Source organism: Populus euphratica, unplaced genomic scaffold (assembly GCF_000495115.2).
Source record: "Populus euphratica unplaced genomic scaffold, PopEup_1.0 scaffold445.1, whole genome shotgun sequence".
In the NCBI taxonomy this organism is placed as follows: Eukaryota; Viridiplantae; Streptophyta; class Magnoliopsida; order Malpighiales; family Salicaceae; genus Populus; species Populus euphratica.
Genome location: NW_011500123.1, coordinates 254,829 through 281,240, shown reverse-complemented (window position 1 = coordinate 281,240; position 26,412 = coordinate 254,829). Strand labels below are relative to the sequence as shown.

The following is a 26,412-nucleotide window of genomic DNA, read 5'->3' as shown; positions in this document are numbered from 1 at the left end:
TTTTGATGAGCTTTTAACTATTCTTTTTTATCATCTACGGACTATACTGTTGCTGTATCTTTCACGCACCCGAGGAAACGCATACGTACAGAGATTTGGATTTTGGAGACAGATCTTGTTCACTCAGAACCATTTACTCCTCCTCGCTTTATGATGAAGAAGCTTTTATTTAGGCTTTGATTTTATGAGATATCCATGCCTATCTACTTGTTTTGTATTGATTATATATATATATATATATATATATATATATATGACCTTCTTCAATTAAATTAATTTTATTGAACATGTATTGATTATATATATATATATATATATATATATATATATATCATTTAGTTTTTCTTATATAATGTTTTTAATGTAATAAATCCTCACAATTATAATGATACATTATATTATAATTTTAAAAATTATATAATTAAGCACATAGATATAATAAATCAAGATTATTTAACAAATATTAAGTTGTATGGCCAAAATACTGTAGCAAAATCATCATGGATTGAAATAATAAGTTTTATTTTTAAAATTTCATCTTATGCTTAAATTGTTTTTTCGTAATTGAACTCAAATTTACATCCAATTGTATTTTTTTTTGAAAGGGAGGGTTAATTTAAAAGTAAAATGATCGAAGTGAAAAATAATAAATAATATAAGTAGTGACTTTGAATTTTATACAAAAAATTTATTTTAGTTCCTGGTTTATGGGTTATCGGTCTTTTTGGTTTTTATAAATTTAATTTTGGTACTATAATTTTTTTTTTTCAGTTAATTTTTGTGAGAGGGGAGAGAGAAAGAATTTATGGAATTTAGCTTAGGAGATAAAGCCATCGTTTACACTTATCATGATAATCAAAATGGTTGGAAATTATGTTAATAGGTTTTAATTGGTAATGAAAATCTTATGGTGGTTGTTTTGATTCACAATATTACCTAAAAAACAAATTTAGATCGGGGATTAGAAAATTTATTTGATTTGATTTTATGATTTGAGTTTATTTTAGGTTGCTAAGTACTTGTGTTATTTTTGTATTTTAAAAGTACATTCGAAAACATTTAGTTTTTCTTATATAATGTTTTTAATGTAATAAATCATCATAGTTATAATGATATATTATATTATAATTTTAAAAATTACATAATTAAGTACATAGATATAATAAATCAAGATTAATTAACAAATATTAAGTTGTATGGCCAAATACTGTAGCAAAATCATCCTGGATTGAAATAATAGGTTTTGTTTTTAAAATTTCATCTTATGCTTAAATTGTTTTTTCACAATTGAACTCAAATTTACATCTAATTGCATTTTTTTTGGAAAAGAGGGTTAGTTTGAAAGTAAAATGATCAAAGTAAAAATTAGTAAGTAACATGAGTAGTGACTTTCAATTTTATACAAAAAGTTTATTTTAGCCCCACATGTTTTTTGGTTTATGGGTTATCGGTCCCTTTGGTTTTTATAAATTCAATTTTGGTATTATAGTTTATTTTCTTTATTTTCAGTTAATTTTCGTGAGAGGAGAGAGAAAGAAGATTTATGGAATTCAGCTTAGAGAGATAAAGCCATCATTTATGCCTATTCTGATAATCAAAATGATTGAAAATTGTGTTAATAAGTTTTATTTTGTGATAAAAATCTCATGGTGGTTGTTTTGATTCTCGATATTATCTAAAAAACAAATCTAGATCGAGGATTAGAAAATTTATTTGGTTTGATTTTATGATTTGAATTGTTTTATGGGTTGCGAAGTACCTATTTATTTTTGCATTTCAAAAGTGCATTAAAAAAAATTTAAAATTCTTTTTATTTTTTCCTTACCTCAAATTATGTTTTTTGATTTTTTGACATGCTTATCTTAAAAAATATTATTTTAATATATTTTTAAATAAAAAATACTAAATAAACTATCGCCATAATACTAAACAGGGTCTAAATCGACATGCCATGTGTTCTAAGTTTGTTTTTTTGGGTGTTTTTGGCTTTAAATGAGATGAAAGATGGGTTTTTAAGGTTATAAATCTATAGACTTGATTTCATGGTTACCACTATTATAGTTGAAATCCTAATTGAAAGAAGATGCGTCGTTTTCATATTTTTTTTTTAAATAAAAAGAGATGAATCCCTTTTAAATTAAAAAAATCAAATATGCGGGCTTAGACTTAAAGGCCTACATGATTTGGTTGCTCCTTCCAAAGGCTTAATGTGTTAGGCCAGAGGAGCGATGCTTGATTTTTTTTTTTTGCTATCTTTTTTTAGATATAAATTTATGAAAAAAAATTAATTTGGTTCGTCTTATGGCTTGAATTAGAAGTTTGATGAGTTAAGTTATAATATCTAATTTTTTATTTTTTTTATTTAATGTGTTTTTCATTCATTTTTTTAAAATATAATTTCACTACATGTTATTAATATTTGCCTTTTTATATTCTAGTAACATGCATATCGTCATGTTTTTTTTTTTAATATTTAACAAAAAAAATCACATGCATTTTATTATCATATAAATTTATTAAACAAAAAATAATCTATAAAATAAAAAAATTATTAGATATAATGATATCCATGACTTGCATATAGAGTTTGCTTGACTTGCTCTAGTTCAATTTTTATAAAAAAATTAAATTAAATTTTATCTTTAATTTTATTTTTTAAAATTAAATTAATTTGAGTTATAAATTTCTAATATGTTTTTTCAACAACTTTTTTATATCAACCTGAAATGAGTGAGGTTCGCGTGTTTCTTTTCTAATATTAAATAACATTGTCATGAACTAATTTTAAATTTACAGGTAATATTTTTTTTAAATACATTAATAATACCTATTTTGTTTTTTATTTAAAAAAAATTACTTCTACCCAGCACGGCACGTACCGATGTACTAGCAACTACGTCCACTAAAGTATGTCCGTGAGAGTACAGTTGGGAGTTGAGACACGAGAGTTTATTCGACGATGAAAAAAAAGGAGCGTTGGCGGGTAAGTAATTGGTTCCCGCCACTACAGCGACAAGCCAGATCCACAAACTCCCAGCGGAGCCCAAAGGCCCCTGAATCCCACTGACATGACCTCAACAACCCTCAGGTCACCACCTTCGCTCCTCCTATGTAAATTAAAAAATTACCCCTCTCACTGCTATTAAAAAAAGAAAAAACCCAAAAATAAAATAAAATAAAATCAAAGAACCCCCCTCTCAAATAGTGACCTTTGCTTTCCATCTAAAATCATTTCCTCTTAACCCCGAAACCAAAAAAAATAATAACAGAAAACCCACTGCTATACACAAATAAACATAAATCCGAGTCTTCTTGTCGATGTCGTCGTCGTCGTCGTCGTAATAATAATTGAAAAGTGTGTGTTGTCTCTCTCTCTTTCCACTCTAGTTTCTCAGCTTCTCCTTTTGGGCTTCAGGTACAGAAAATACTGTTAATTTCACTCTGATTTATTTTTTCATCTTCTTTAATTGTGACCACTCATTATCGTTCTTGACGTCCTAATTTGTTCCTATTTCCTCTAATTATCAGTCCTCGTAGCAATCCCTTGCTCTTGATCATTTTTCTTGATGCTTAGTTGACGAGGTATTGAGATAATTTCTAGGGTTTTTTTTACCCACTCTCTCGTACTTACTCTTTACTTTCTTGCAGTAATTGTTTCTTGAAATGTTGTTTTTGTCATGGAAAGAAAAAATTTCTTTTAGCTCCATCCGTACCCTGCATTTTGATTGTTCCTCTTGAAAAATATGTTATCTTCCAGAATAAGTTAGAAATAGGAGTAAGGCATTGTTATAACTGATGCCTTCTGTTTGCTAGCAGAAATTGTGTGTTGAATTTCTGCTATATTTCAACTATTATTATTGGATAAATGCGTATACTTGCACATAATATTCTTTGAAAGCGGCCTTTTTTGGGGGCGAAATTGTATTTTTTGTTATCTTCGCTAACACATAATTATGCTGTGTTATGGGCACATATTTATTTGGATGCTTTCTATTGCTTAAATATTTGATGAGAGATTTATTTTTACTCGTGAAATAATTGAGTTTTTTTGTTTTAATTTGTGATAATTATCGTTGCTCATTAGCAGAGTAGGCTAATGATAAAATGACTCCACCAGCTACGCGAGGGAAAAATAAAAGGAATAGACCGGGTGATATTGCTAATATCACTTCTGAAATATTAAGGTACAGCATTTTATTACTTATGGAGATGGTATGTTATGTGTATTGTTTTGATTTTGATTTTTATTGTTTTTTGCATAGGAAAATTCATGCAAATGGTAAAGTTACTGATGGAGACGTGAACCAGCTGTACATGATATGGAAGCCAGTTTGTCAAGGCTGCCGTGTGAATACTAAAGATAACCCTAACTGCTTTTGTGGATTGATTCCACCACCCAATGGAAGTCGTAAATCTGGCTTATGGCAGAAAATGTCTGATATTCTTCAAGCGCTTGGCTCAGACCCATTCAATGATCTTCGTAGTACTGATGAAACTCCGTCTGGTCTAACTAATCTGGGAGCAACATGCTATGCCAATAGTGTACTTCAGTGTCTATACATGAATGCCTCGTTTCGAGAAGGTGTTTTCTCTGTTGAGCCAGATGTGTTAAACGAACAGCCTGTGTTATATCAGCTTGTCCGGCTTTTTGCGCAGTTGCATGCTAGTAAATTAGCTTTTATCGATCCAGCTCCATTTATAACGACCCTGGAGCTAGATAATGCAGTGCAGCAGGATGGCCACGAGTTCCTGACCTTGCTTCTTTCACTGCTTGAACGTTGTCTGAGCCACTCTAAAGTTTCTAAGGCGAAAACAATCGTTCAAGATCTTTTTCGAGGAAGTGTATCACAAGTAACAACGTAAGACAAAGACCAATTTTGACTGTGTTTAATTTTTATTATTGGATTTTTGTTTGTTTATCTGGTGTTCTGATGATTATCGTTCTATGTTTATATCAGTTGTATATTTTCTTCTTTTGATTTGCCTTATTGTTTGTGTGGTCATTTTTTAGTTATAACACTTTTAAGTGTCTGCAATGCTTAATAGTCATTGATATGGATTTTACTGTTTCTTTTTTTGTTTGTTTGTTCTTTATGCAGGTGCTCAAATTGTGGAAGAGATTCTGAAGCATCTTCCAAAACTGAAGACTTCTACGAGCTGCAGATGAATGTCAAAGGCTTGAAAAGCTTAGATGAGAGTTTGGATCAGTACCTTAGTGTGGAACAGCTTCATGGAGAGAATCAATACAATTGTGAATTGTGTAAAAGCAGAGTCGATGCTACTCACCGCATCAGGCTGCGAACTCTACCTGATGTCCTTAATTTTCAGCTTAAACGTTACGAGTTCCTTCCAAAGGTACTTTGTGATAGCTTTTTGAGAGCATTATTTTTCGTTGTCTTACCATTATGAAATCTGATAACTATAAGTGCATTTATCTCTATTCCAGTCTCTGAATTTCAGTTGTTATATACTTTAATTTTCACCTTGGTGGTGTCGTGATTGGGCAGTAGCCTTTTCTTAAATGATGCACTGCAATTGACAAAGGAGAACTTTTTCTCTGTTCTTATAGTGAAGATAATTACTTGCATGTGATGAGATTTGAAGTAGCTTTATTGAAATATCATGCATGGGTTTCTTGATGGAAAAAAGGTTAATGCATGGCTCGCGGTGAATTCAGAGAAAAATTACTATTGATGGATTTTGTGACAATGGTGTGAAGTAGGATTTTGATAATAGGCTCATAAACAGTGACTATTTTAAAACTTGTTGTGATATCCAATTTTTCAGTTGCTTAATGGAACCTGTAGCTCCTTTTTTCATGAATGACATTGCCTTTTGCATGGTCATAATTTTTAATTATTATTTTTTAGCTTGAGGGGGGCTCTGTGTTTTATATTTTTCTCCCTTGCTTAGGATTGGTTCTTTTCATGCTATGTTGTTCGAGATTTTGGGAACCAATCACAAGAAAGAAAAGTAGCTCTTTGGCATAGGCAACCATGTATTTAAGCATTTTGTGCATTGATTTTTGTCAATAGACTACTACAAGGAAGAAAATCACATCTGCTTTTGGTTTCCCTGGAGAATTGGATATGGGGCGTAGGCTGTCTGAACCTTCTCAGCTGGAATGGATATATGACTTGTCAGCTGTGTTGATTCACAAGGGAACTGCTGTAAATAGTGGCCATTACATTGCTCATATCAAGGATGAGAATACAGGGCAGTGGTGGGAATTTGATGATGAGCATGTCTCAAACCTAGGTCGTCGTCCATTTGGAGAAGGCTTTTCAAGTTCTGCTAAAGGTGTTCATAGTGACAAAGTTTCACCATCTTGTGCAGGAGTAACGCTTGCTGATACCAGCAGAAGTATGGATGCTGTTCAGCCACAATCTTTAGAATCTAACATTCATAGTTGTAAAGAGATTTTTTCATCTACTGATGCATACAGGCTGATGTATAATCTTAGGCGTACTAGAAAGAATGATGGTAAAAGAGATCATATTGCCAACAATATTCAATTAGAAGGTCACAAGGGTTTACACAATGGCTTTCCTCCTGCATCTCAACTCTTTGAGGATATAAATGATATGAATGCATCATATGCTGCTGCTTGTGAAGAGTACAAATCGAAGAAGGAAAAAGAGGTGCGTTATATCACAGAACGGAGGGAAGAGGTGCGATCAGTTCTCTCAGAAGCTCCTGTTCGATTGCATCAAGAACCATTTTATTGGGTCTCTACGGACTGGCTTCGCCAGTGGGCTGACAATGTCACTCCGGGGTAAGTGTGTATTTGTGGTTCTACATTATGCATGCATAATTGTTGCTTCTGGGATGAAGTCTTGACAAGGCATTGCCTAAGATTGTTGTGATTCATATTTGCTAATTTGTCATAGGCGCCTAAGCCTCCAAAATGTGATAATCTCAATTGTGTATATTTCTGTTTGTTTATTTACTTTTGTATGGTTTGCTTATCAATTGTCAATCACTTTGCAACTGTCCTTTTAATGTTTCCTATAATTTACTCTATATTGTCCTGCAGTGTTATAGACAACAAGCCTATCCAATGCTTACATGGAAAGGTTCCAGTGTCTAAAGTTGGGTCCATGAAGCGGTTGTCTGCTAAAGCTTGGGGAATCTTGTTTTCTAAGGTATCTCTCTCTGTCTAATTATCTTGCGGATAGTAAAACACTTCATGATGCATTCATATCCTTTCCCTAGTTATTTTTGTTTTCAACATTTGTGCATGCATACATGTGTATTTTGCATTTCCCTTTGTATTGCGTATAACTTTTTTTTTTAAGTATAAAGGAGAGGCTTCTCAATACTTATAGTTAACTAACTTATTTTCTTCTCCTTCTCTCTCTAGCCTCCACACACACATGCAAGCACAATTTGTCTGTGTTCATGTTTTTCTGATTCAAGCTTCATCTAGCTTTTCCTATGTATCATTTATTACTAGGCTGTGCTGTCATTGTTGATGCTCTTCTGTTAAATGCCTGACAACTGCAGTATGATGGAGGGCCAGCACTGACCAATAGTGATTGCTGCATGGCTTGCCTTATTGATGGTGCCAAATCTGTGGTCTTTGCTGATAGCTATAGGGATCAAAGAACATTAATGAGAGATCTTGCAAATGATGTAATTGCTGGGAAGTGCTTGGATGGAGCATATTTTGTGTCCAAGACATGGTATGCTTGGAACCTTTATGTTCCTTTTGCCTTTTCTTTTTAATTTATTACTGCTTTAGTTAATGATTATTAGGCATGGCTTACTAAAGGGATTTTTTTTTTAATTTAAAAATTAACTGATTCTGGCAACAGCATGCTAATTTTAATCATCTTTTTTTTTCCCCTCCTGTACAAGAACAAAACTAACTCGTGCTTTTATTGTCAACAACTACTGCATTTCTTCATCATCTCTTTTGAACTCGACTTAGTCTGCTTGGATTGGTGCGTTTCTGGAAGGTATCCAGTAATTCTGATTTTTTTCACGATTTTAGGCTGCAACAGTGGGTGAGACGAAAAAATATTGATGCTCCAAGTGAAGCTGATGCAGGACCAACAGCTTCAATTATGTGCCGGCATGGGCAACTAAGACCTGAGCAAGCTGGTGCCAAGCGATTGCTGGTTCCTGAGAAACTTTGGCACTTTTTGTACAAGGATGCAGTTGCTGTAAAGTCTGATGATCCCTTGGGATGCACAACTTTTCCTTCAGATTCTGCACAGTGTTCTGAATGCAGTGATGAACTTTCTGAAGTTGCCTGCTTTGAGGATTCTATAAGGTTATTTACATGTCTTATTAATAGCACGGATCAATCCAATCTCTCTTTTCTTGATTTGTGCCATGCTGCAGGGAGATGAAGCTCAAACAGCGCCAAAATCATGAGAAGTTGGCTACTGGAAAGAGTATTCCCTTGTCCTTGAACTGCACGTATTACTTGATGCCTTCTTCTTGGCTCACAAAATGGAGAAACTACATAAATTCAAGTGGAAAGAATATTTCTTCATCAGTGGAGCCTGAAGTTCTCGATCCTGTTATTGATGCACTGAAATGTGAATGGGTAACTTGCAACGCCTGGATATTTCCTTGTCGCTTTTCAAACAAAATTTTTCTTTTGTAAGAGCCAATATGGTTGAAGTTACTTTATAGCACGTGGAGTGAACAAAGGGTAGTTATACTCCTGGAATTAGAATCAGTTTGTACATCAGCCTACTCTTTTTCCTAGCCTATATTTCAATTTCAAATGTAAGGAGACTTATTTGTTGTTCAACTCCTGCCCCCCTCCCCCCTCTTCCTTTTCAGCATTCACGACTCCTAGAAAGGCCTCCTGACCTGGTGAACAAACGCGGTGTGCTTATACAGAAGAGTTCTACTGTAAGGATTACAAGTACATAAATCATTATTTGTTTATGTAGACCAGTAATTGCTAGAAACATGCTCATGTGCAAAACTTAGTTGTGTTGATTAAAATGGGGCTGGAAATGCACCACTTGCTGTATTTTAAGAAAGTGTATTAGGAAGCCACTTTACACTTCATTTCAATCATGCTTAAAAACCTAGAAAAAGACAAATAAAATAGAAAGATGCTGCTATTTCGAGGGCGCGCTAATTTCAGATTTTTTTTCTTTCAATCTCCTTTCCCTTGTTTTATGGGTTCTAGACAGATGCTTTAACAATAATTACAGAGAATGACTGGGACAGCTTCTGTGAAGACTGGGGCGGCAACAAGGAGAAAGGCATAATGGCAACAATTGAGTTCAGTGATGTCGCAGTAAATAATTTGGGTGGGTCCAGGGAAGATGTGCTTATATTTAAAGACCATCCAAGTTCTCAAGACGAAGCAAACAATGACCCGGAGATCAGACAGCCTTTGATTAGGACCTCTCCAGAGGTAATAAAAATCCTACCAAATTCATCTTTTGAACTGTGTTAACAACAGTTCTACACTAGTTAGTAAAAGCCCTTCATTTCGTTGTCTCTAATTCTTTGGAGGCTTCTGCATAGTCATACATCACCGGTTCCAATTTCAGAGCCATCGTCTCTTTATCAGGAGGGGAAATGGCCACTGGGATTTGGCTGCCATTGTCTCTTGTGCTGATATGGAGTTGATTTTTCTGCTAGATTTGTGAGGATTGCATTGGTGAAAGAAAAAGTCGTGAGTTGGCGAAGAAGCTGAATTACTTCAATGAGGACATAAATGTATCTCTTGTACGTGGTAAGGAAGCTCCAAGATCAATTTTAGAACCTTCTTCAACCACTCCCGAGACAGATCGGCGTGCCTCCAAGCGATCTCGGAAGACTAGTTACGGGACTTCAGTAAATCTAAAAGTCTCTGGTTCCACATCATTATACCAGTTAAAAATGATGATATGGGAATCACTTGGGGTAAGCTACAGTGAACAGATAACTTATGAACATCTAGAATTTGATCATCAATGCATTTTGGATGCCATGTGCTTATACTGTTCCTTCTGTTTGAATCTCACCCGTACATGCATCAGCCTCTGAGATTTAAGCAGGAAGGATTGAAAATTTTCAAAATTAGATTATTGCTTCCATGGAATTCATAAATGTATGCAGGAAAGTTATATTCTTTCTATAACTGACAAATGATGGGCTGTAACTATTTAACTCAGAAGAGATCTTTTGGAACTGGTTAAGTTTTGAAATATTAGAAGTCAGATGTTGGTTGGAAGAAGTGTATGGGTTCGCATAAAATGACATGGTTGTTATCAAAGAATTCTGGATAATTATGATACCCAAATAAGTTTGCATGTCTTCACAATTTGTGATACCAGACTTGTATATGGATTCTCATTTGCTATTGGTAGTTTTCTTAGACAAATATGTCCCATCCTTTGGTTCTCCAACATTAATATTTTTATTTCCTTTGCTTAACCTCTTTTAAGTCATGGCTGTAGAAACTTGTGGATATGAGGTCTGTGCTTATGTGCTATCAGTTTAACTGAGTAAATATCTGCAGGTGGTTAAGGAGAACCAGATACTTCACAAAGGTTCAATGATAATTGATCAGGAAAGTGCTACACTTGCGGACTTGAGTATATTTCCTGGTGATAAGCTGTGGGTGCAAGATTCTGAAATCCACGAGCATAGAGATATTGCTGGTAACATGAGTCACTAGGCTACTTTACTACTTCAAAATTAATGGTTATTTTATTTGAGTAACAGTCGCCTCTTATTTAAGCAAAACTTTCTTCCTGATGCAACTTGTATGCTTGAGCAGTAATGCTATTTACCATAGAGCGGTAGAAACGATAATCATAGTATGAAGTTCAAAATAGTTTACCAATTATGTGGCCTTTATTAGAAGGTTTTGCGTTTCAAATTACCAATGTGATTTCGATATAACATGATTGGGTGATGTTTTTGATGGAATAATTATCATGCTTAAAATACTTGTTATGTTTCATACTGGCTGGCTTAATTGTATCAATGTCATTACCTTAAAGATACTCTGAATCAGCTGCTTTTTATTTATTTATTTATTTTTCTTTTGGTGTCAATATTCTACAGATGAGATTAGTGACCAGAAAGCAAACGCACAGCATCCTGAAAAGGGGTTTCAGGGAACACTATTGACTACAACGACTTCATCCCAAGTTGCTTAAGGCGCATGCTTTGAATAGCTGTCTCCATGACACACTTAAACTCTTTAGATAAATATTCTGGAAGGAAGACCTGCATTTTGGAGGTGAGTCATCATTCACGGACATGTATGCACCCCCACACAATATATTCTTCCTGCAACCCTGGCTTCTGATTGTTGGCCATCTTTATTTTTTCTTTTCGTTGTGTAGGACCAGTGGCTGGCCTTGGTTTTGGCTCCCAGCATTTTGACTATGAAAAGACTGGTTCAGTACATAATTTTAGAACTCCCCGGACACTTTGTGATGTTTGTACCCAGAGATGAACTGACCCTGTTTTATACTGTTGGCTGATGTCTAGAAAGGCAATGAACTTGGTGACCGATCTTCTTTTTATCATTTCCCCCTTGGGTGGCTGAACTCGGTGGATTTTGGCAATTGCAGATCCAATGAAACATGTAGTACCTTTTTGTACCTAGATATGAATGAAACCATACAGCGCTGTTGGTCAACACCTTGAAAGTAAATGGAACCTTTGTTGTTGTAGATTTGCTGTGCGAAATGTCTGAAAGCTCTACTATGAATGCTGGATGTCAATTATGTTATGGATGAACATTCGCAGTCACTGTTCTCTGGTTTAAATAGGAAATCGATAGCCCTTCATTGTGAGAAGCCTGGTATTCGTGCTGTCATGCCTGCTCATCAAATGCTGGGCATTAGGCCATGCATTTGATGCACTGAATACTGCATGGCATGTGAATCGATGACAGCCCAGCATTTATGCGAGTGCTTCACGAATCATCGAGCTCCAACACCATGAGGTAGCATTCAGCAACTTTCTGGTAACTTAGGTTTTTAATCGCTCCTTTTTCGCCTCCTGATCCTGGAACCGGTGTATGATCAAATCTCGGTTGGGGTTGAGTTGGCTTGTTGGGACTGTGGAGTACCATAATTATTTAAGTGACAGATTTCTATAGAACATGCTTGACGTTAATATTTTATAGCAATAGCGAATAAAAAGTAAGCTCCATAAAGAGGGGTGTGAAATCCGTGTGCGCTCCGGGAGAGGAAGATGGAGACCTCTCATTTATGAATAGGTTGACGGAGTCGTCTAATGATATAACTGAAAGAATGGTCAGATCAAAGTAAAAAGAGTGGCGTGGGAAAAATGAGCGAACTAGAGTCGTCCGAAAAATTATCACCGTCATTGAATTCGAGGATGGCGATGAAATGGTAACAGATTTGCCGGACGTTAAATGCATCTTGGAGGAAGGTTGACCTGCTCTTCTCTTTTCGAAGGTCAATAAAAGTGGGTGCGTGCAGCCTAAATTACATTGCATAGCGATAGTTTTGGGAAAAAATGGTCTTCACATTTTCTCTAGAAAATAAAAGGTTGCATTCCGTTAATACTTGTCTGCGTTTATTGGGCACTACATATTTGAAATGGTAGGCAGTAGTGCGTAGTGGTGGCGATACATGGATAGATGTTGTAAGAAGAAAAGCTCATTAGATCCACCGTCTTCGCGAGTTCTGGTTCCCTTTGAACCACCGATCCCAGCTAGCGTTTACCGGACCTTGAGTCCTATGATCAATAAATCAATTATTTCACACCAGCAAGATTATCATTGATGATGGATGGATTATAATACACAGAGGGCAGTAACAAGGAATGCTAATGACAATGTTCTTACGATGGAAGTAGTGGGTCAGGAATCGATTCAACACTTGACAGGAGTCTGCAGAGTAAGTAAAAACCAAAGGATAAAACTCAAAAAGAGGATTTAGGAAGGCAGAGGGGGTTTATTTAAAAAGGGACAAACGCATTCATTACTAATTGTTGCTTACTCTTCGCAAACAATCGACGATTCCCCTAACGTATCAAGCTGGTCCAGCTCCTCCTACATAATTTAAAGCTATAACATGTTACTGCAACACCTGCTCCGAGTCTCATATATTGCTTGCACAAAACACATGAAATGAAAGCTAACCTGTATGAAATTGATTTGATTCTGAAGTTGGGTGATTGCAGCTACCATTCGATGCTTACTCAGGAAGTTGTTAGGACCTGTTCTCGGAATAAAACTTGATGTTTCTGCCACTACTGACTCCCCCTTTTTCGGTTCTTCAAGCGATGACGCCGAATGTTGCCCGTCCATTTCTATTGAATCTGATTCCATGGTTCCCGAGACCAGCAGGTGTGTTTATGGCAGGCAAGCACGGAAAGAAAGGAGATGCCAAAAGAGGAGAGAAGTGGAACAAGCAGGGGGCAGACTTGATTGAAAGACGAGTGGACCAAGTCTATAGAAAAAAAAAATTAGGAGGATAGAGTGTCCACTGGTGTTTAAAAACAAACAGTAAAAGCAGTTGAGTCAAAAAGTTGAAACGCAGCCAGTGAACACGGCCCCCCACCACAGAGGCGTTGATTGAATGGACGAAGGCAGCATGTGTCAAAACCAGACCCAAGCCCACTTTTATCCATCGAGGAATCGCTATTATCAATAATAATAAAAAAACATAATTTCACAGTGTTACCAATAGTATATATTTTTTATTTAATTCAAATTTAAAAGAATATAATTTCATTATTTATTGTAAATAATTTAAATTTATTATCTCAACCCCACATGTTTATTATAGTTCTCTAACATTTAAAAATTATGTTGTATTGTGGTAGATAAAAATTTACAAAACCCTACATAATTTTTATTGAGAGTTTGTTTAGTTAATTTAAGTTTATTTTATTTTTTAATTAAATATTATTTTTTATTGATTTTATTTTTTAATATTGATTTAATTTAACATTAATTTTTTTAATTTTTTTAAAAATTATTCTTACAAATTTTACGGATAAATCTAAATAAATTATATATTTTTCCATCTCAGTATTATATTGAGATATAATTTCAATTATAATTAAAGTCAATTTTTTTTTTAAAAAAAAACACGTTACGTAAACCTTAATATTTTTTCCCAGCGGCGTAGGGCGCGCGGATGGGCTAGTTGTCTATGTAGATTGCTTCCATATTTTCTGTCTTTTTAAAATGACAAAGGATTCTCACCAGTTGGTGGCTGAGGTGGCATATAAGCTTCTTCTCCTTATCCCTTATTTCTGAAACGATGATATGATTAAAAAAATAATAATTGTGCACGCATGTTAGTGGCCTAGGGTTCCAGTAAGAAATTTTCTGTCACTAGGTTTGAACCTCTTTTTATATATATTGTTAGTGGCCTAGGGTTCCAGTAAGAAATTTTCTGTCACTAGGTTCGAACCTCTTTTTATATATATATATATATATATATATATATATATATACTCTTGTGATCTTTTATCTGCATTATTAGGTTATTGATGTGTTTAGTAAATTCAAGAATTAATCTTAGTATATATAAACTAATTTGAATATCCTAAATTATAAAAAAATAAAAATTTATTATAAGATAATTTCTATATTAATCGAGGTCAAGACTTTTTCAAGTGATTTTAAAAAATAATCCTCTCGTCATCGTCAATCTAGTTCAAAGAAGAGTAATGATTGTTTTTAAAATATTTTTTATTTAAAAATATTTTAAAATAATATATATTTTTAATATTAAAAAATTATTTTAAAATAAAAAAATAAAAAAAATACTGGCTAAACAACCTGAACAATCACCCCCAATAAAAGAAGCATAACAAAACCAATCAATCCTTTTTAGATTAAAAAAACACAAAACAAAACGTTATGGGCCATATTCTGATGGACCTGTTACAGGCTTCCGTGTAGGCCTGCGAACATTACAAAATGTCCCAAAGTTTTAGGGTTCTAACTCCTAATTCTAATCTTTCGAAAACAGTATTGGTTGGTTGGGATGGTGATGCAGGTGGGTTAGCAAGCAGAAATGGCAAAGCGAATGATGTATTGCTGGCTGTCAACCCCATTATCAACAGCCAAACAACGCTTCAATATCAAAACAGCCCCCTCATTCTCCAGACCAGTTCTTGCTTCTGCTAGAGCCGAAAGAAGTATTTCCACTGCCAGTAGTAAGAAAAAGAAGAAAAAGGAGAGAAACAAATCCGTAGAGGAGCTTGTCATGGTAAAAAATGATAAGGAAAAGAGAAGAACTCGCTCAGAGAAAGAATACGAGGAACTCCATTCTTTCCATCAGACTGAAAGTCACGTCCCTGTAATGCTAGGTGAAGTTGTTGATGTTTTCTCTTCCTTACCTCTCCGCTCTTTCATCGACTGCACTCTTGGCGCTGCTGGTCATTCCTCTGCTGTCAGTGCTCCCCTCCCTCTTTTATTTTCTCTACTTTTAATTTTGTTTGACAATAAAATAATATATATATTTTTAATTTCATTTGACAGATAATAAAGGGACATCCTGAATTAGAATGTTACATAGGAATGGATGTGGATCCAGTTGCACATGCCAAGGCACGTGCTCATATTGATGCTCTCTTGCAATCAACCCGTTCTAGTTTGAAACCACACTTGCTTTTCAAGAATTTCAAGTATATAAAATCTGTGGTTGGTGAGATTGATGATGATTGCAAGCTCTTGAGCTCTGGAGTTGATGGCATCTTAATGGACCTTGGAATGTCATCCATGCAGGTTTATCTAATTCACCCCATTTCTTACTTTCTCATTTTTTACCATTTAACTACATTTTATTTATTTCTTTGTTGACAATTGCTTGCTAATTTTAACTTATAGGTGAACAATCCTCAAAGAGGGTTCAGTGTACTTGCTAATGGACCTCTTGATATGCGCATGGATCCTCGGGTATCAGCTCTCATCAACCCACCCTTTAAGGACATGATATCATGTTTATTGTCAACAATGCCTGGTCTAGCTCTAAATTGCAAATAGATTATCTATTGCTTTACTGGTATGGTTTGTCTGAAAGGTATCTATTTTTATTTTAACTGAAGGTGGCGAAGATTAACTAGTATCATTCGCTCTAAATCTGGATATGGAAAGATGAGAATCAATAAGAGACATATGGAATGGTGCAAAGTTGAAGCATGACTGACCACATATGTAGGTTAATTCATCTTATCTTTCTTGAGCCAATCTAGTTTGGACCAAGACTTGGAGTTGAGTTGATTGTTTATGGTTGAGGGAAGTGTCTGGGAAGTAGGCCAAAACCGAACTGGTGGGAAAATCCCATGACATGTTATGTTAGTTTATTTTCTTGGAGTCCTCTGGTGTTCGATGTTTTCCTCCCAAGTATCACAGTGGATTTAACCAAGGAATCTGTTGTATTTGTTGCTCATCAACATGTCAACATTCCATCTTATAGGCTCTTCCTTGCTGTTTATTTTATTTTTTATATCATCTTGGCCAAAGCCCAGTTGAGATTTTACAATGATTTTGTTTGAATTATAAGATCAATTTGAAGCTTGTACAAGTGATCACAGATACAGCCAGATGCAATGACTAGGATATGCCTTTTAAATCATGGCTCATTTTTCCTCGTATAGGGATAAATTTGCTGGCCACATTTTATGGATGAAATTGTGAACCTTTTCACTCATTGTTTTCTAACCTATGCTGTTGACAGGGAGGGTTTCATTTCTCATTTAAACACTAGAATGTCTTTCCCAAGTGATTTTCAATCAAATTTAGTGTGGAATGCCTTTGTGTCTCAATGGCACCCACACCCCCCTCCCTGTAAGAGGTCTTCGTCTTGAGCCTTGGTTGAGGAACAGAAACTCCTGTGGTATATCGGTTTTCAGATCTCATCTCTGCATCGCTTTTAAAAAGAATGTTTTGAAGATGCTGATTTTACCTCTCCGAATCAATAAAATATATGTTCATCTAACTGACTGGAACAGGCATGTGACAGGCAAGTGTGAAAGCAAAGGACATATTAAATTATTGGCCAGATGATGAAGTGGGCCGAATTCTGCGGGAGTACGGAGAAGAAAGCAACTGGCATTGGCTTCAGAAAAAGATTGTTCAGGCTCGTCAACAAGGTGGTTTGCATTCTACTGGTGAACTAAGAGATCTTATTCAGGGCGCAACTCATGGAACAAAAGGTGGGCCTTTACTCAAAACAGTCCATCGTTGTATTGTTTTACTTTGCCTTTTCTATTCCTTCTAAAATTAAGGTATCCTTTTCCAGCATTGTTCAACAAGTTACATGCCTAAATCTTTGCTGATGCTTGGCGTTACTCCACCCACTGGCTTGGACTGTCTTCACAGAAAAAAAAAAAATAGGGCGGGGGGTGTTATTTAATGGATTGTTGAAACTTGATTGCATGGTATAGTTTTTCTAAATGATTAAATTTGTCATTACATTGCTACAGGAGGGAGGCAAGGTTGGATAAAGACAGCAACACGGGTCTTTCAAGCTCTGAGGATAGCTGTCAATGATGAACTCAATACCCTGGAGAAGTCTCTTCACGCCTGTTTCGAGTGCCTTGTCCCTGGAGGAAGGCTTGCTGTCATCTCTTTCCACAGTTTGGAGGACAGAATTGTAAAACAAACATTTCTAAAAATTATTGAAAGCAACGGGGGAGATGGAGATGTAGTTGAAGAAGAGGCTGGTAAAAGAGATTTAAGAAAGATGAGAAATAACATTGATGCAAAAGAAACATGGATTCGACAGATGGTACAAGGCCAGAATGGAACAATCCTTACCAAGAGACCAATAACACCATCTGAAGAGGAGGAAAGACTAAATCGCAGGTCTAGGAGCGCCAAACTCCGTGTGATTGAGAAAATTCGCTGAGATATGTATGGCTACAATTGCCGGCTTGCGGCCCCGTATCATTTAGGGAAAATCCATGTATAATATATGATCTGTGCCTAATATTGCTGTGCCTTCGTTATTCATTATTTTTATAGATTAGTCGGTTCATAGCATGGTATTTTGTTTTGCATTTTGTAGTTATGACCAGCAATAATGCATCTAATCATCCTCCAGGTCTACAAACAAATGAATCATAAATGAAAATAAATCCCAATTTTCTTTCACCATTCTGTGACATGGATGGCAATTTCACTCTTCATCCTTCGTTGTGCCATGGGCCAATTGGGCTGCTGTTGAATTCTATTAAGCCCAAGTAAAGTTTAAAGATCTTTTTTTGTTTGAGATTAAGTTTAATGAACATGAAAATAAAATAATAATTAAATAAGTAGGAAAAACAACAGGCTCGAGTTTAACCAACTGTTAACTACCAGAACATGAATTGATAACGTTAACTGCAAACCATTTTTCGAGTGGCCATGACAGTGACAGTGGTCCAGCACTTCGCTAAAACACCAAAAAAATCCTCCTCCCTTGCAAGAGTGGCACATGATTTTCCTCTCGGAAGTCGAACTTGAAATAAACAGGTGAATAAAAAAGTCAACTCTCTGCCGAATTTTTCTATCACTTCTCTTTTTTCCCCGAATTTGGAGTTATAATCCTTCATTTCCATGGTCCATTTGGGCTCAAGTATTCAGAGAAACATGCAGTATTATTTCCTAATTTTCCAGTGTACAAGCTAAATTTTGGTTTGCTATGATGGGTTTTGATTTTCATGTTTATTAATTGGGTCATTCAAGGGAAGCAGCGGGTGAGGAACTGAGGATGATGGTACCAAGTGTTAACAAATGGAAAGCAACGGGGAAAGAAGGCTTGACAACATTCACATCTTTTGCTTTCCCATACCTCATCAATTCCAGGTTTTATTTGGTGTCTTTGGAACTCACTTTTAGTTTTGTGAGGATAATTGTTCCATGGAATTTGAATTTTATCATGTAGTTTTTTTTTTCTTTGCATCTGTTTTTGTCTTATAATGTGAAATTTATTCAGGAAAAGAAAAGAAATTGTCAATGTACGTAGAGCCAATATGGCAGTGTATAACTCAAAGAAAGCAAATTTAACTGCTGCAAGAAAGGAAAGGATGAATTTGCCGATTACCGATGGCGGTTATCGTATCAGTGAATTTCTAAGTCACCCGTTTGGGATTCAAGCTATATTGAACACGGGTAGTCTGCAAAGTTTTGAGTCACTTGATGCCAACACATATAGGTGCATTTTGCCGAAGGTTGAACTTCTTAACTTTGAAGCAGCACCTGTGCTCGACTTGCGGGTTTCCCCATCAGACGAACATTGCACTGTTGAGATGATTTCTTGCAAGGTAGAACCAACCATGGACTTTATGTAATGATAGAAAAAAGCTAAAAAGAGGTATTCTTATTTATGCACTATGCTATTGTTTTAGCATATCATCACCTTGATGGTACCAAAGGATGTATAAGAAAATGACTACCAGAAGAAGCAACTGAATTTGGAGGTGAAACTGCTTATCTGTTTTCACCGTAGATGTATCACTGCCATCCAATTTTCTTTAAATTCAAAAGATTTGCAGATCTCTTCCACACGTATGGTCATCTCGATGGAGTCTAATTTGATGAATGTGCGTTGCTGATGTACTATGCAGTTCCAAGGTTCAGAGCTTGTGGAACGCCAAAATGACCGTTTTTCAGGTACATGCCTATCTCTTAATTTCTGCAAGACAATAGTTTACGAGAAAACAGTTTTATAAAACATTTATAACAGTAAGCATATCAGGTCATGTTCAAGTTGAACATATCAAACACTTTTAGGTTTCTCATGTAGGGATGCGTTGTTGAAAGTCTTTTAGGCATAATAATTTCCATCACAGCTTTTATACAATATGCTAAATGTGCAGGTGTCATGTACTCATATTACACATAATGCAACTACCTTTCATCGGAAAAGATAAGGCCTTGTTAAGAACTCAAGTTGCTTTATTTGACCAGATTGTTTTGTAGATTCAATAGTGTTACCTTGTTAGTACAGGAGTTTGTCATGTATGTTATGAGATTGTTGCATATTCTTGCAATCAATATGTTTCAACATCTTGACAATTCTTTTGAACTTTGCTTTCTTCAGCTTTCATGGTGAACCATATGACATGGAACACAAATATCTCTGAACCATTTTTGGAGGTTGACGTGAAGTTGAATCTCATGCTTGAGGTTGTTAATGCACTTTTAGATCATCATAATGGCTAAGTATTTTGCATGGTTCATTGTCATAGTTACTGAAAGCCCTTTCTTGTAAGCTGACTTCTTTCAGTTGGTATCCTGACATTTAAATTTGAGACCCTGGTCTCCTGCAATGATTAGAGTCCCTCGCCCAATGTAACTGTTTGATTAGTTAACAGCAGACACTCCTTGTTAAAATGGTGAAGACAATTTTTAGTGATTCAGCACGATCATAGCCTGGCAACCGCTCTCTGGCTGCCTGTTAAAGATAGATGATTTCAATATTAGTCACTGGGAATTGAAGTAACTATGACCTATAATGGCATCCTCTGCTTGTTAGCTGTTGCCCACCTTCATCCTGTAAATGGAGTAATTTAACCTTAGGAGTTTTTAAACTTACAAAAATTTCTCTGGTATACTGACTTTCATGTCAATATTCAATATTTCCTCTTCACTCTTACGGCTCTGCTCTCTTTTACTGCTCATCAATTGTCAATCTGACGCTGAAGTTTGATTCAAATTTCTTGCTTCGAGGCAATAGTGGTTGTCATTTCTGTTTCTTGAAGTTGAGTCTCGTGGAATTTCAAATTGAGTTGTTTGTTCTAGTTCTTAGATATTGTGACTAAATATTCTCTTACAAAAAAAAAAAAAAAACTGCTGCATAGTTTCGGAGTCTTGTTTGAAAAATATCACGAGCTTGTTATTCAATCTTATCCCAGAAGCCCAGGTTTTCTGCTTAATGGTTAATGGACATAATGTTATGACTAGCTTGCCTATTCTATCAGTCACAACTGAGCTATTCAAATTATTTATTTATTACATGCCTTATCTGCTTCAGCGAGTAATTTGTTGCATTTTGCTCTTTCTTTTCTTTATATGGATGTTGAGCAGTTAATATCATACTCTCAAAGGTCTTCATTCTTTGAATACAGATTTATACAAAGCCCTTTACTTTGCTGCCAACATCTGCTGTGGAGAGTGCTGGAAATTTGTGAGTGATCTTACGATGAAATTCAAAATTACAGTAAATGCACTTGTGGGATTTATTGTCTTAATGAATATTTCATTTAACATATTGGTATATTTGTTGCTTGGTACATGATCCTGGAACTAGGAAGCCCTTGTAAGTATATCGGCCTTATTTTACCAGTGAAAATAGATCTTGGATGAAGAAAGTATCACGCCCTCAATGTGGCATCACAATAGATGCTACCGTGCTTTGATTGCATCAACAAAAATAATTTTTAATCAGCCAAGGATTGATGACTTAACATCCATTGAGCTTCCTCAAAGCTATTGTTTAATCAGTGTCCTACAACATGCTATAAGTATCAAAGTGATGGAAGAATTCTATTTACCGTAAAAGAAATTATAGATTGGAGCCATTGCATCTGGCTGTTCCTAATACGATGGTTGAAAACCAAAACATAGAAAATCTATGTTCATCCAAATGATGGAAGAATTCTATTTACCATAAAAGAAATTGTTGCTTTCACCAACTACATCCTGTTACTAGAATAAATAAATGCATCCTGAGAGTCACAACTTGTTGCAATTTCAAGAAGACATTAAGAGTTGCAAGAAGTTTGTTCCTGCTAAATATCTAATAACGTTTCATTTTAGTGCTGATTAACTGGCTAATATCACCATGTAATTTTTAAAAAAACCAGTGATTCTTTCCTATTTTGCAAGATGCACTTGTACTTCTGTAATTTTGGGAACAGAGCTATCATATAATAGAAACAATTGAACTTTGCTGACATACAGAGTAATGCAAGCTCTTCTGGATAGGCTCGTACCATTACTTATTGAGCAACTGCTGCTAGACTATAACAAGTGGACAAATCAACACCGTGCAATTATTCCATGAATATGCATCTTGCTTGTGGTTTTCACAGCCAGGTAATTCCTTTGCACTTGCAGTTGTCTTTCATTAATCTTATTCTCATAAGAATTGATGACAATTGACAATTGTTGATTCTTTGTTTGGAGTTGAGGTAAGCCATTTGTCCAAATAACATGGAACATCTCGTATGTGTTCTGGAAGATTAAATTTAAGAGTCAGAGATATTACATTTTGTTAGTCCAGGTCACTTCTGCATTTGTGCACCCAATGTTTCCATGAATGTTTCCATGACATCTCGGGTGCTCCTGTATCTAAGATCCAGCAAATTGTTTTTCTTATCCCACTTCGGATGAGATTCGGCTCAGATTGATTTTGTAATCTGAGTGGGTCTCAAGAAGTTGTCTACAATAATAAATCGCTAAAGAAGTTTTAAAATGCTTGTTTTGCAAGCTTTTGCAGTGCTTTATGATCAATAGTGACACAGGTAGACCTGGTGATTAAGACTTGGAGCAACTGAGAAATAGAAATTAGCATTCACTTCTTGTATTATTATGAACTTATCGAAATCATTTGATAACATATCAAACTGCAGTAAAACAATTCAAACAGTAGAACGATTTCATGATCAAACTCATAAAAATCTTTTGATAACATATCTTACTGCAGTTCATGTAGAATTTGGGTAAAAGATTGCAAGATTAAGATTTTGCATGTTAAATCTTCGCATCATTCCTGTTGGTTTTTGAGTAGTACAGGCTAATAGCAAAATGATAAAACAAAAAACAAAATAAAATGTAGGAATCTACAAGAAGAGAACTAAGAAGTTAACGAGTGCTTTTATTTGTATAGATCTCGTGATGCAAAGAGGTGGTGATGCCAATTATCTCAATAAACAGTTTCAGGTTGACAGCTCATTCTCTGCGCTCATGCTCTTGCTCTGACCGTGGACGCTCATGCTCTTGCTCTTAATTTCATTGACTCTTAGGTTAAGCGACAATCTTCTCATAAATATTTTTTTGAGTCCTCCTTCAGCCTTGGATCTTGTTCTGGATGATGGAACTGCGATTGGTGCGTTTGATGTTTTGTGGTGTTTGTGCTATCAGTTGCCCACCAGGCGCTAGCATCCCAACCCGTAATGCTATTTAAGTGTATTTAATTAAGCCGTGTTTGGAAATGCTGTGGTTTATATATATATATATATATATATATATTCAGATTATATTGATTAAAAAAATAATTTTTTAAAAATAAAAAATTATTTTAATATATTTTTAAATAAAAAATATTTTAAACCATAATAGCATCACATTTCCAAACACAAAGCTATTTTCAAACAAGCCAAGTTGATGCCACCAGTTAAAATTATTAGATCCATAAAACTCATTTTTTTAGTATTGATATAACTATTTTAGTCAAAGCCTATTTATTTATATTCTAAAAGTGTTTTTTAAAATAAAATTTTTAATTTTTTATTTCAAATAATTGTTTTTAGAATTTTCTGATGTCAAAATTAAATTTTAAAAAATATTTTTTTTATTTCAATATATTTCTAAATAAAATACTTTTAGTTATATTTTATTTTATTTCAAAATATTTTAAAAAACAATTCTACCTTAATGCTTCTATATGGGGTTGGGACAAGGCATGATGGACCCATTTGATGATCCATTTCATTTCATGCATGTTCTAACATGACTCCCATGAACCACTAAAAAATAATTTGCATGAGGAAGATAATGGCCACCCATTAAACATGTTTTCTTTTTATTTATTTTTAAATAATATCATATCATTAATTAAATTCAAATAATATTACACATTACAAATATTAAGCATCACACCTAATACAAAATATTGAAATAATATTATCTCACTTGAAAATACACTTTTTCTTTTTTCGTCATTTATGATTATCTATCTCAAGTGTGACCAAAGATCGCTATATATGCAGTTTAATGTATTATTCCATGCGTACTAACTTCTCTTCTTTGATCAGAACTCTGATATGACCAGCATCGCATAAGGAATTCCTTTTCTTTCTTTGATCTTCTGTTATTCCTTTATGTGCAAGTAATTACTATATATATATATATATATATATATATATATATTCCGTTGTCGAATATTCCAAATTTCAGCAAAAGCCATAAAAAAGAAAATTAATGATGCCGATATCGGTTTGATTTTTGAAATGGTAAACGAGATTAGGAGGAGCTACCCTAGCTAGTTCCCAGTGTTTATATAAATTTGGAAAGGCGTCTTCTAATCTGCATTAATTCCTAACAGATGATGATGTGCATTAAATCTAGCTTTGCTACTGCAGGCAGGAAATCACGGTTTTATGATTCATTAAATATGTTATAAATTAATACAAACACATGAATATTAGTTTTATTGAATATAAACTAGTACTTTCAATTTAATTCTTCACTTACAAAACCAAATTATCACACGCGGATCGCATAATTCGTAGCACACGCGACATATTAAAAAAAACCAGGAAGGGGTGGTAAAATCCTAGACAACAATGTATCATGGATGAGAATAGTGTATTTATGGGGGTTATGAGATTCAGTTTGGTTTGACCTTACAAATTGATCTAGAGTTCTAACCGGGTTTTAAATTATAAAAACTTAGACTTATAATTGGCTCAATCAAATCTAAATAACCTGGCATATAACAGATCTTCATATCCTATTTTTTTCATATTTTTTTTAAATAAATCCAGAATATATAAAATTAATTTATAAATATTTAACTTCACATATGTTGTTTTATACTATATATTCATACAAATTATTTCATAACTTTTCAATGTGGGATAATAAGGAGTGATCATTTTCAGTGTAGTTTTTATCTAGAAACTAACCAAATCAAATTTATTTTTTAAAATTAAAAATAAAAATTAAACACAAACAATTCAAACTAATCAAATTTAGTTCGATTCAATTATATTAGTTGAAGTAAAAAAAAAGAACCTACCATTATTTTTCTCTCCAAAAAACCAAAGAAACATAAACATCATCTTCAACCTTTCCTAAAATACCAACAATACCCATTATTTTTGTTTCCTTCTATTCATGATTAGCACTATTTTTTTTTTGAAGAAAACAAGACCACAATAAAACCAAACTTCAGTAGCGTCTCTCTAATAATCCTCGCAACCTTCCATCATTCTTCATATTGTCATCACTAATTATTGCCAGCACCAACTACCACCACCCACAATAGTTGAAGAAAAGTTTTTTTTTATATATATATATATATATAATTTTGGTTTAGTACGGTTCAATTTATTTTAGATTTTTGAAACTGAAATCAAACCGAATGGTTTTTTGAATTTTCTAATTAGTTAATTCAATTTTTTTCTAGTTTAGTTTTTTGATTCCTTTCCCTTTCAATTTTATTAGTATTTTTTTGTTCTTTTAATCACCCTTAAGGATAACTATATTATACCTCACATTTCTTTTCTTATAACCTACATCCACATTCATTGTTTCAAAAGATTTCTATGTGGGATATTAAAATCTTAAATATATATGTTTTTTCTATTTTCTTGGGTTGACCGAAGTTGCAAACTCATGCATAAACGTAAGACCAAAGGTAATGAGACTTCAACCAGAAATGAAAAATCAGGATGGAAAGAAATGAATAAATGCATAAATGATTATAAATATTATGTGTAATGAAAAAGATTAGCTCCATGGATAAATTTAAAGATATTGATGAAGTTGAAAAGAGAATCACAAATTTGGGTTTAGAACTCATGACATTAGTGAAACTGATAATGAGTTTGATGGATATAAGAATAAGAAAATCAAGGAAAAGATCACAAGAAATTAGTATGGTAATAAAGAATAAACAATAATAAAGGATAATGCATAAGAAAAGTAAAGAGTGAAGGTGAAAATATCGATTAAGAATTGGTAACGTTACCGTGAAACGATAAAAAATCCGTAAATGAAATTAATAGTAAAAAGAAAAAATAAATATATTTTGGGATAATAAAATGATTCAAAAAATTCAATAAAATAATTGATATCATTTATAGAAGGATTGAATAAGAAAATTCAGATTTTTGATGAAAAATCATAATTGACCAGTTTTATGCTATCACACATAACTCTTAATCTGATCGTTGGATCATGTTGAAATTTTACAGGGAGTCTCTTGACATATTTGTATATCTTTGTTAAAATTTCATGTCAATAATAGTTCAATAAGAACTCATGATTTAGATAGAAGTCAGATAATTTACGTAAAAAAAAAAATCCATAAGGCATGAGTAAGGGTATTTTTATAATCAAACTAAAAAGCTACAACCCTTTCCTTTTAAATGAAGTTGTCAACATGAGCCATAAGAGAAAGCTAAAGAGTTTCGCTTGTTCATTTAAAAATTGGTAGAAATCCCTTAAATTTCTACAGGTTTTTGATTTCTATGGAATAAAAAAGTAAAACATCCATAACAAGCAAGAAT

General features: G+C 34.2%; 4 protein-coding genes across 9 annotated transcripts; 3 read left to right on the top strand and 1 right to left on the bottom strand.

Moving 5' to 3' along the window:
* The first annotated feature begins 3,046 nt into the window (after positions 1-3,046).
* Positions 3,047-11,727, top strand: LOC105110192 (ubiquitin carboxyl-terminal hydrolase 26-like). 4 transcript variants are annotated; one of them, XM_011005144.1, is made up of 16 exons: positions 3,047-3,415; positions 3,529-3,582; positions 4,085-4,184; positions 4,263-4,859; positions 5,100-5,355; positions 6,036-6,775; positions 7,037-7,145; positions 7,507-7,685; positions 7,997-8,278; positions 8,350-8,557; positions 8,800-8,871; positions 9,158-9,388; positions 9,619-9,882; positions 10,481-10,622; positions 11,032-11,209; positions 11,316-11,727. In XM_011005144.1, the coding sequence occupies exons 3-15, from the start codon at positions 4,105-4,107 to the stop codon at positions 11,124-11,126; spliced, it is 3,255 nt and encodes a 1,084-aa protein (XP_011003446.1). In that variant the 5' UTR covers positions 3,047-3,415; positions 3,529-3,582; positions 4,085-4,104; the 3' UTR covers positions 11,127-11,209; positions 11,316-11,727. The 4 variants fall into 4 exon arrangements, with proteins under 4 accessions (XP_011003446.1, XP_011003448.1, XP_011003445.1 ...); XM_011005143.1 differs by having other exon boundaries at positions 3,048-3,415; positions 4,088-4,184; XM_011005146.1 differs by lacking the exon at positions 3,529-3,582.
* Positions 11,728-12,402: 675 nt separating this feature from the next.
* Positions 12,403-13,423, bottom strand: LOC105110191 (guanine nucleotide-binding protein subunit gamma 2-like). Its single transcript, XM_011005141.1, has 4 exons — positions 13,091-13,423; positions 12,948-13,000; positions 12,794-12,838; positions 12,403-12,684 (listed from the first exon to the last, which is right to left on the bottom strand). Exons 1-4 carry the CDS (start codon positions 13,277-13,279, stop codon positions 12,609-12,611), a joined length of 363 nt encoding a protein of 120 aa, XP_011003443.1. The 5' UTR covers positions 13,280-13,423; the 3' UTR covers positions 12,403-12,608.
* Positions 13,424-14,892: 1,469 nt separating this feature from the next.
* On the top strand, positions 14,893-18,009 carry LOC105110190 (mraW methylase family protein). The gene is made up of 5 exons (XM_011005140.1): positions 14,893-15,359; positions 15,449-15,694; positions 15,797-15,865; positions 16,932-17,124; positions 17,395-18,009. The coding sequence occupies exons 1-5, from the start codon at positions 14,982-14,984 to the stop codon at positions 17,817-17,819; spliced, it is 1,311 nt and encodes a 436-aa protein (XP_011003442.1). The 5' UTR covers positions 14,893-14,981; the 3' UTR covers positions 17,820-18,009.
* A 261-nt stretch (positions 18,010-18,270) lies between these two features.
* LOC105110188 (DUF1997 family protein, putative (DUF1997)) lies at positions 18,271-23,108 on the top strand. Of its 3 annotated transcripts, none has more exons than XM_011005137.1 (8): positions 18,273-18,424; positions 18,638-18,757; positions 18,888-19,215; positions 19,519-19,564; positions 19,995-20,080; positions 21,022-21,080; positions 21,857-21,991; positions 22,785-23,108. In XM_011005137.1, exons 1-7 carry the CDS (start codon positions 18,387-18,389, stop codon positions 21,957-21,959), a joined length of 780 nt encoding a protein of 259 aa, XP_011003439.1. In that variant the 5' UTR covers positions 18,273-18,386; the 3' UTR covers positions 21,960-21,991; positions 22,785-23,108. The 3 variants fall into 3 exon arrangements, with proteins under 3 accessions (XP_011003441.1, XP_011003439.1, XP_011003440.1); XM_011005138.1 differs by having other exon boundaries at positions 18,274-18,424; positions 18,646-18,757; XM_011005139.1 differs by lacking the exon at positions 22,785-23,108 and having other exon boundaries at positions 18,271-18,424; positions 21,836-21,919.
* The last annotated feature ends 3,304 nt before the right edge of the window (positions 23,109-26,412 follow it).

Coding starts and splice junctions, on each gene's coding strand:
- LOC105110191 (XM_011005141.1), bottom strand. CDS start 13,279: ATGGAATCAGATTCAATAGAAATGGACGGGCAACATTCGGCGTCATCG. Junction 13,001..13,090: donor ATCAAATCAATTTCATACAG/GTTAGCTTTCAT, acceptor TAAATTATGTAG/GAGGAGCTGGACCAGCTTGA. Junction 12,839..12,947: donor TCGTCGATTGTTTGCGAAGA/GTAAGCAACAAT, acceptor CTTACTCTGCAG/ACTCCTGTCAAGTGTTGAAT.
- LOC105110192 (XM_011005146.1), top strand. CDS start 4,105: ATGACTCCACCAGCTACGCGAGGGAAAAATAAAAGGAATAGACCGGGT. Junction 8,558..8,799: donor ATGCACTGAAATGTGAATGG/GTAACTTGCAAC, acceptor CTTCCTTTTCAG/CATTCACGACTCCTAGAAAG. Junction 9,883..10,480: donor TGATATGGGAATCACTTGGG/GTAAGCTACAGT, acceptor AAATATCTGCAG/GTGGTTAAGGAGAACCAGAT.
- LOC105110188 (XM_011005137.1), top strand. CDS start 18,387: ATGATTTTCCTCTCGGAAGTCGAACTTGAAATAAACAG. Junction 18,758..18,887: donor CCATACCTCATCAATTCCAG/GTTTTATTTGGT, acceptor AAATTTATTCAG/GAAAAGAAAAGAAATTGTCA. Junction 21,081..21,856: donor GTGGAGAGTGCTGGAAATTT/GTGAGTGATCTT, acceptor GCTGACATACAG/AGTAATGCAAGCTCTTCTGG.
- LOC105110190 (XM_011005140.1), top strand. CDS start 14,982: ATGGCAAAGCGAATGATGTATTGCTGGCTGTCAACCCCATTATCAACA. Junction 15,360..15,448: donor CTGCTGGTCATTCCTCTGCT/GTCAGTGCTCCC, acceptor TTCATTTGACAG/ATAATAAAGGGACATCCTGA. Junction 15,695..15,796: donor TTGGAATGTCATCCATGCAG/GTTTATCTAATT, acceptor TTTAACTTATAG/GTGAACAATCCTCAAAGAGG.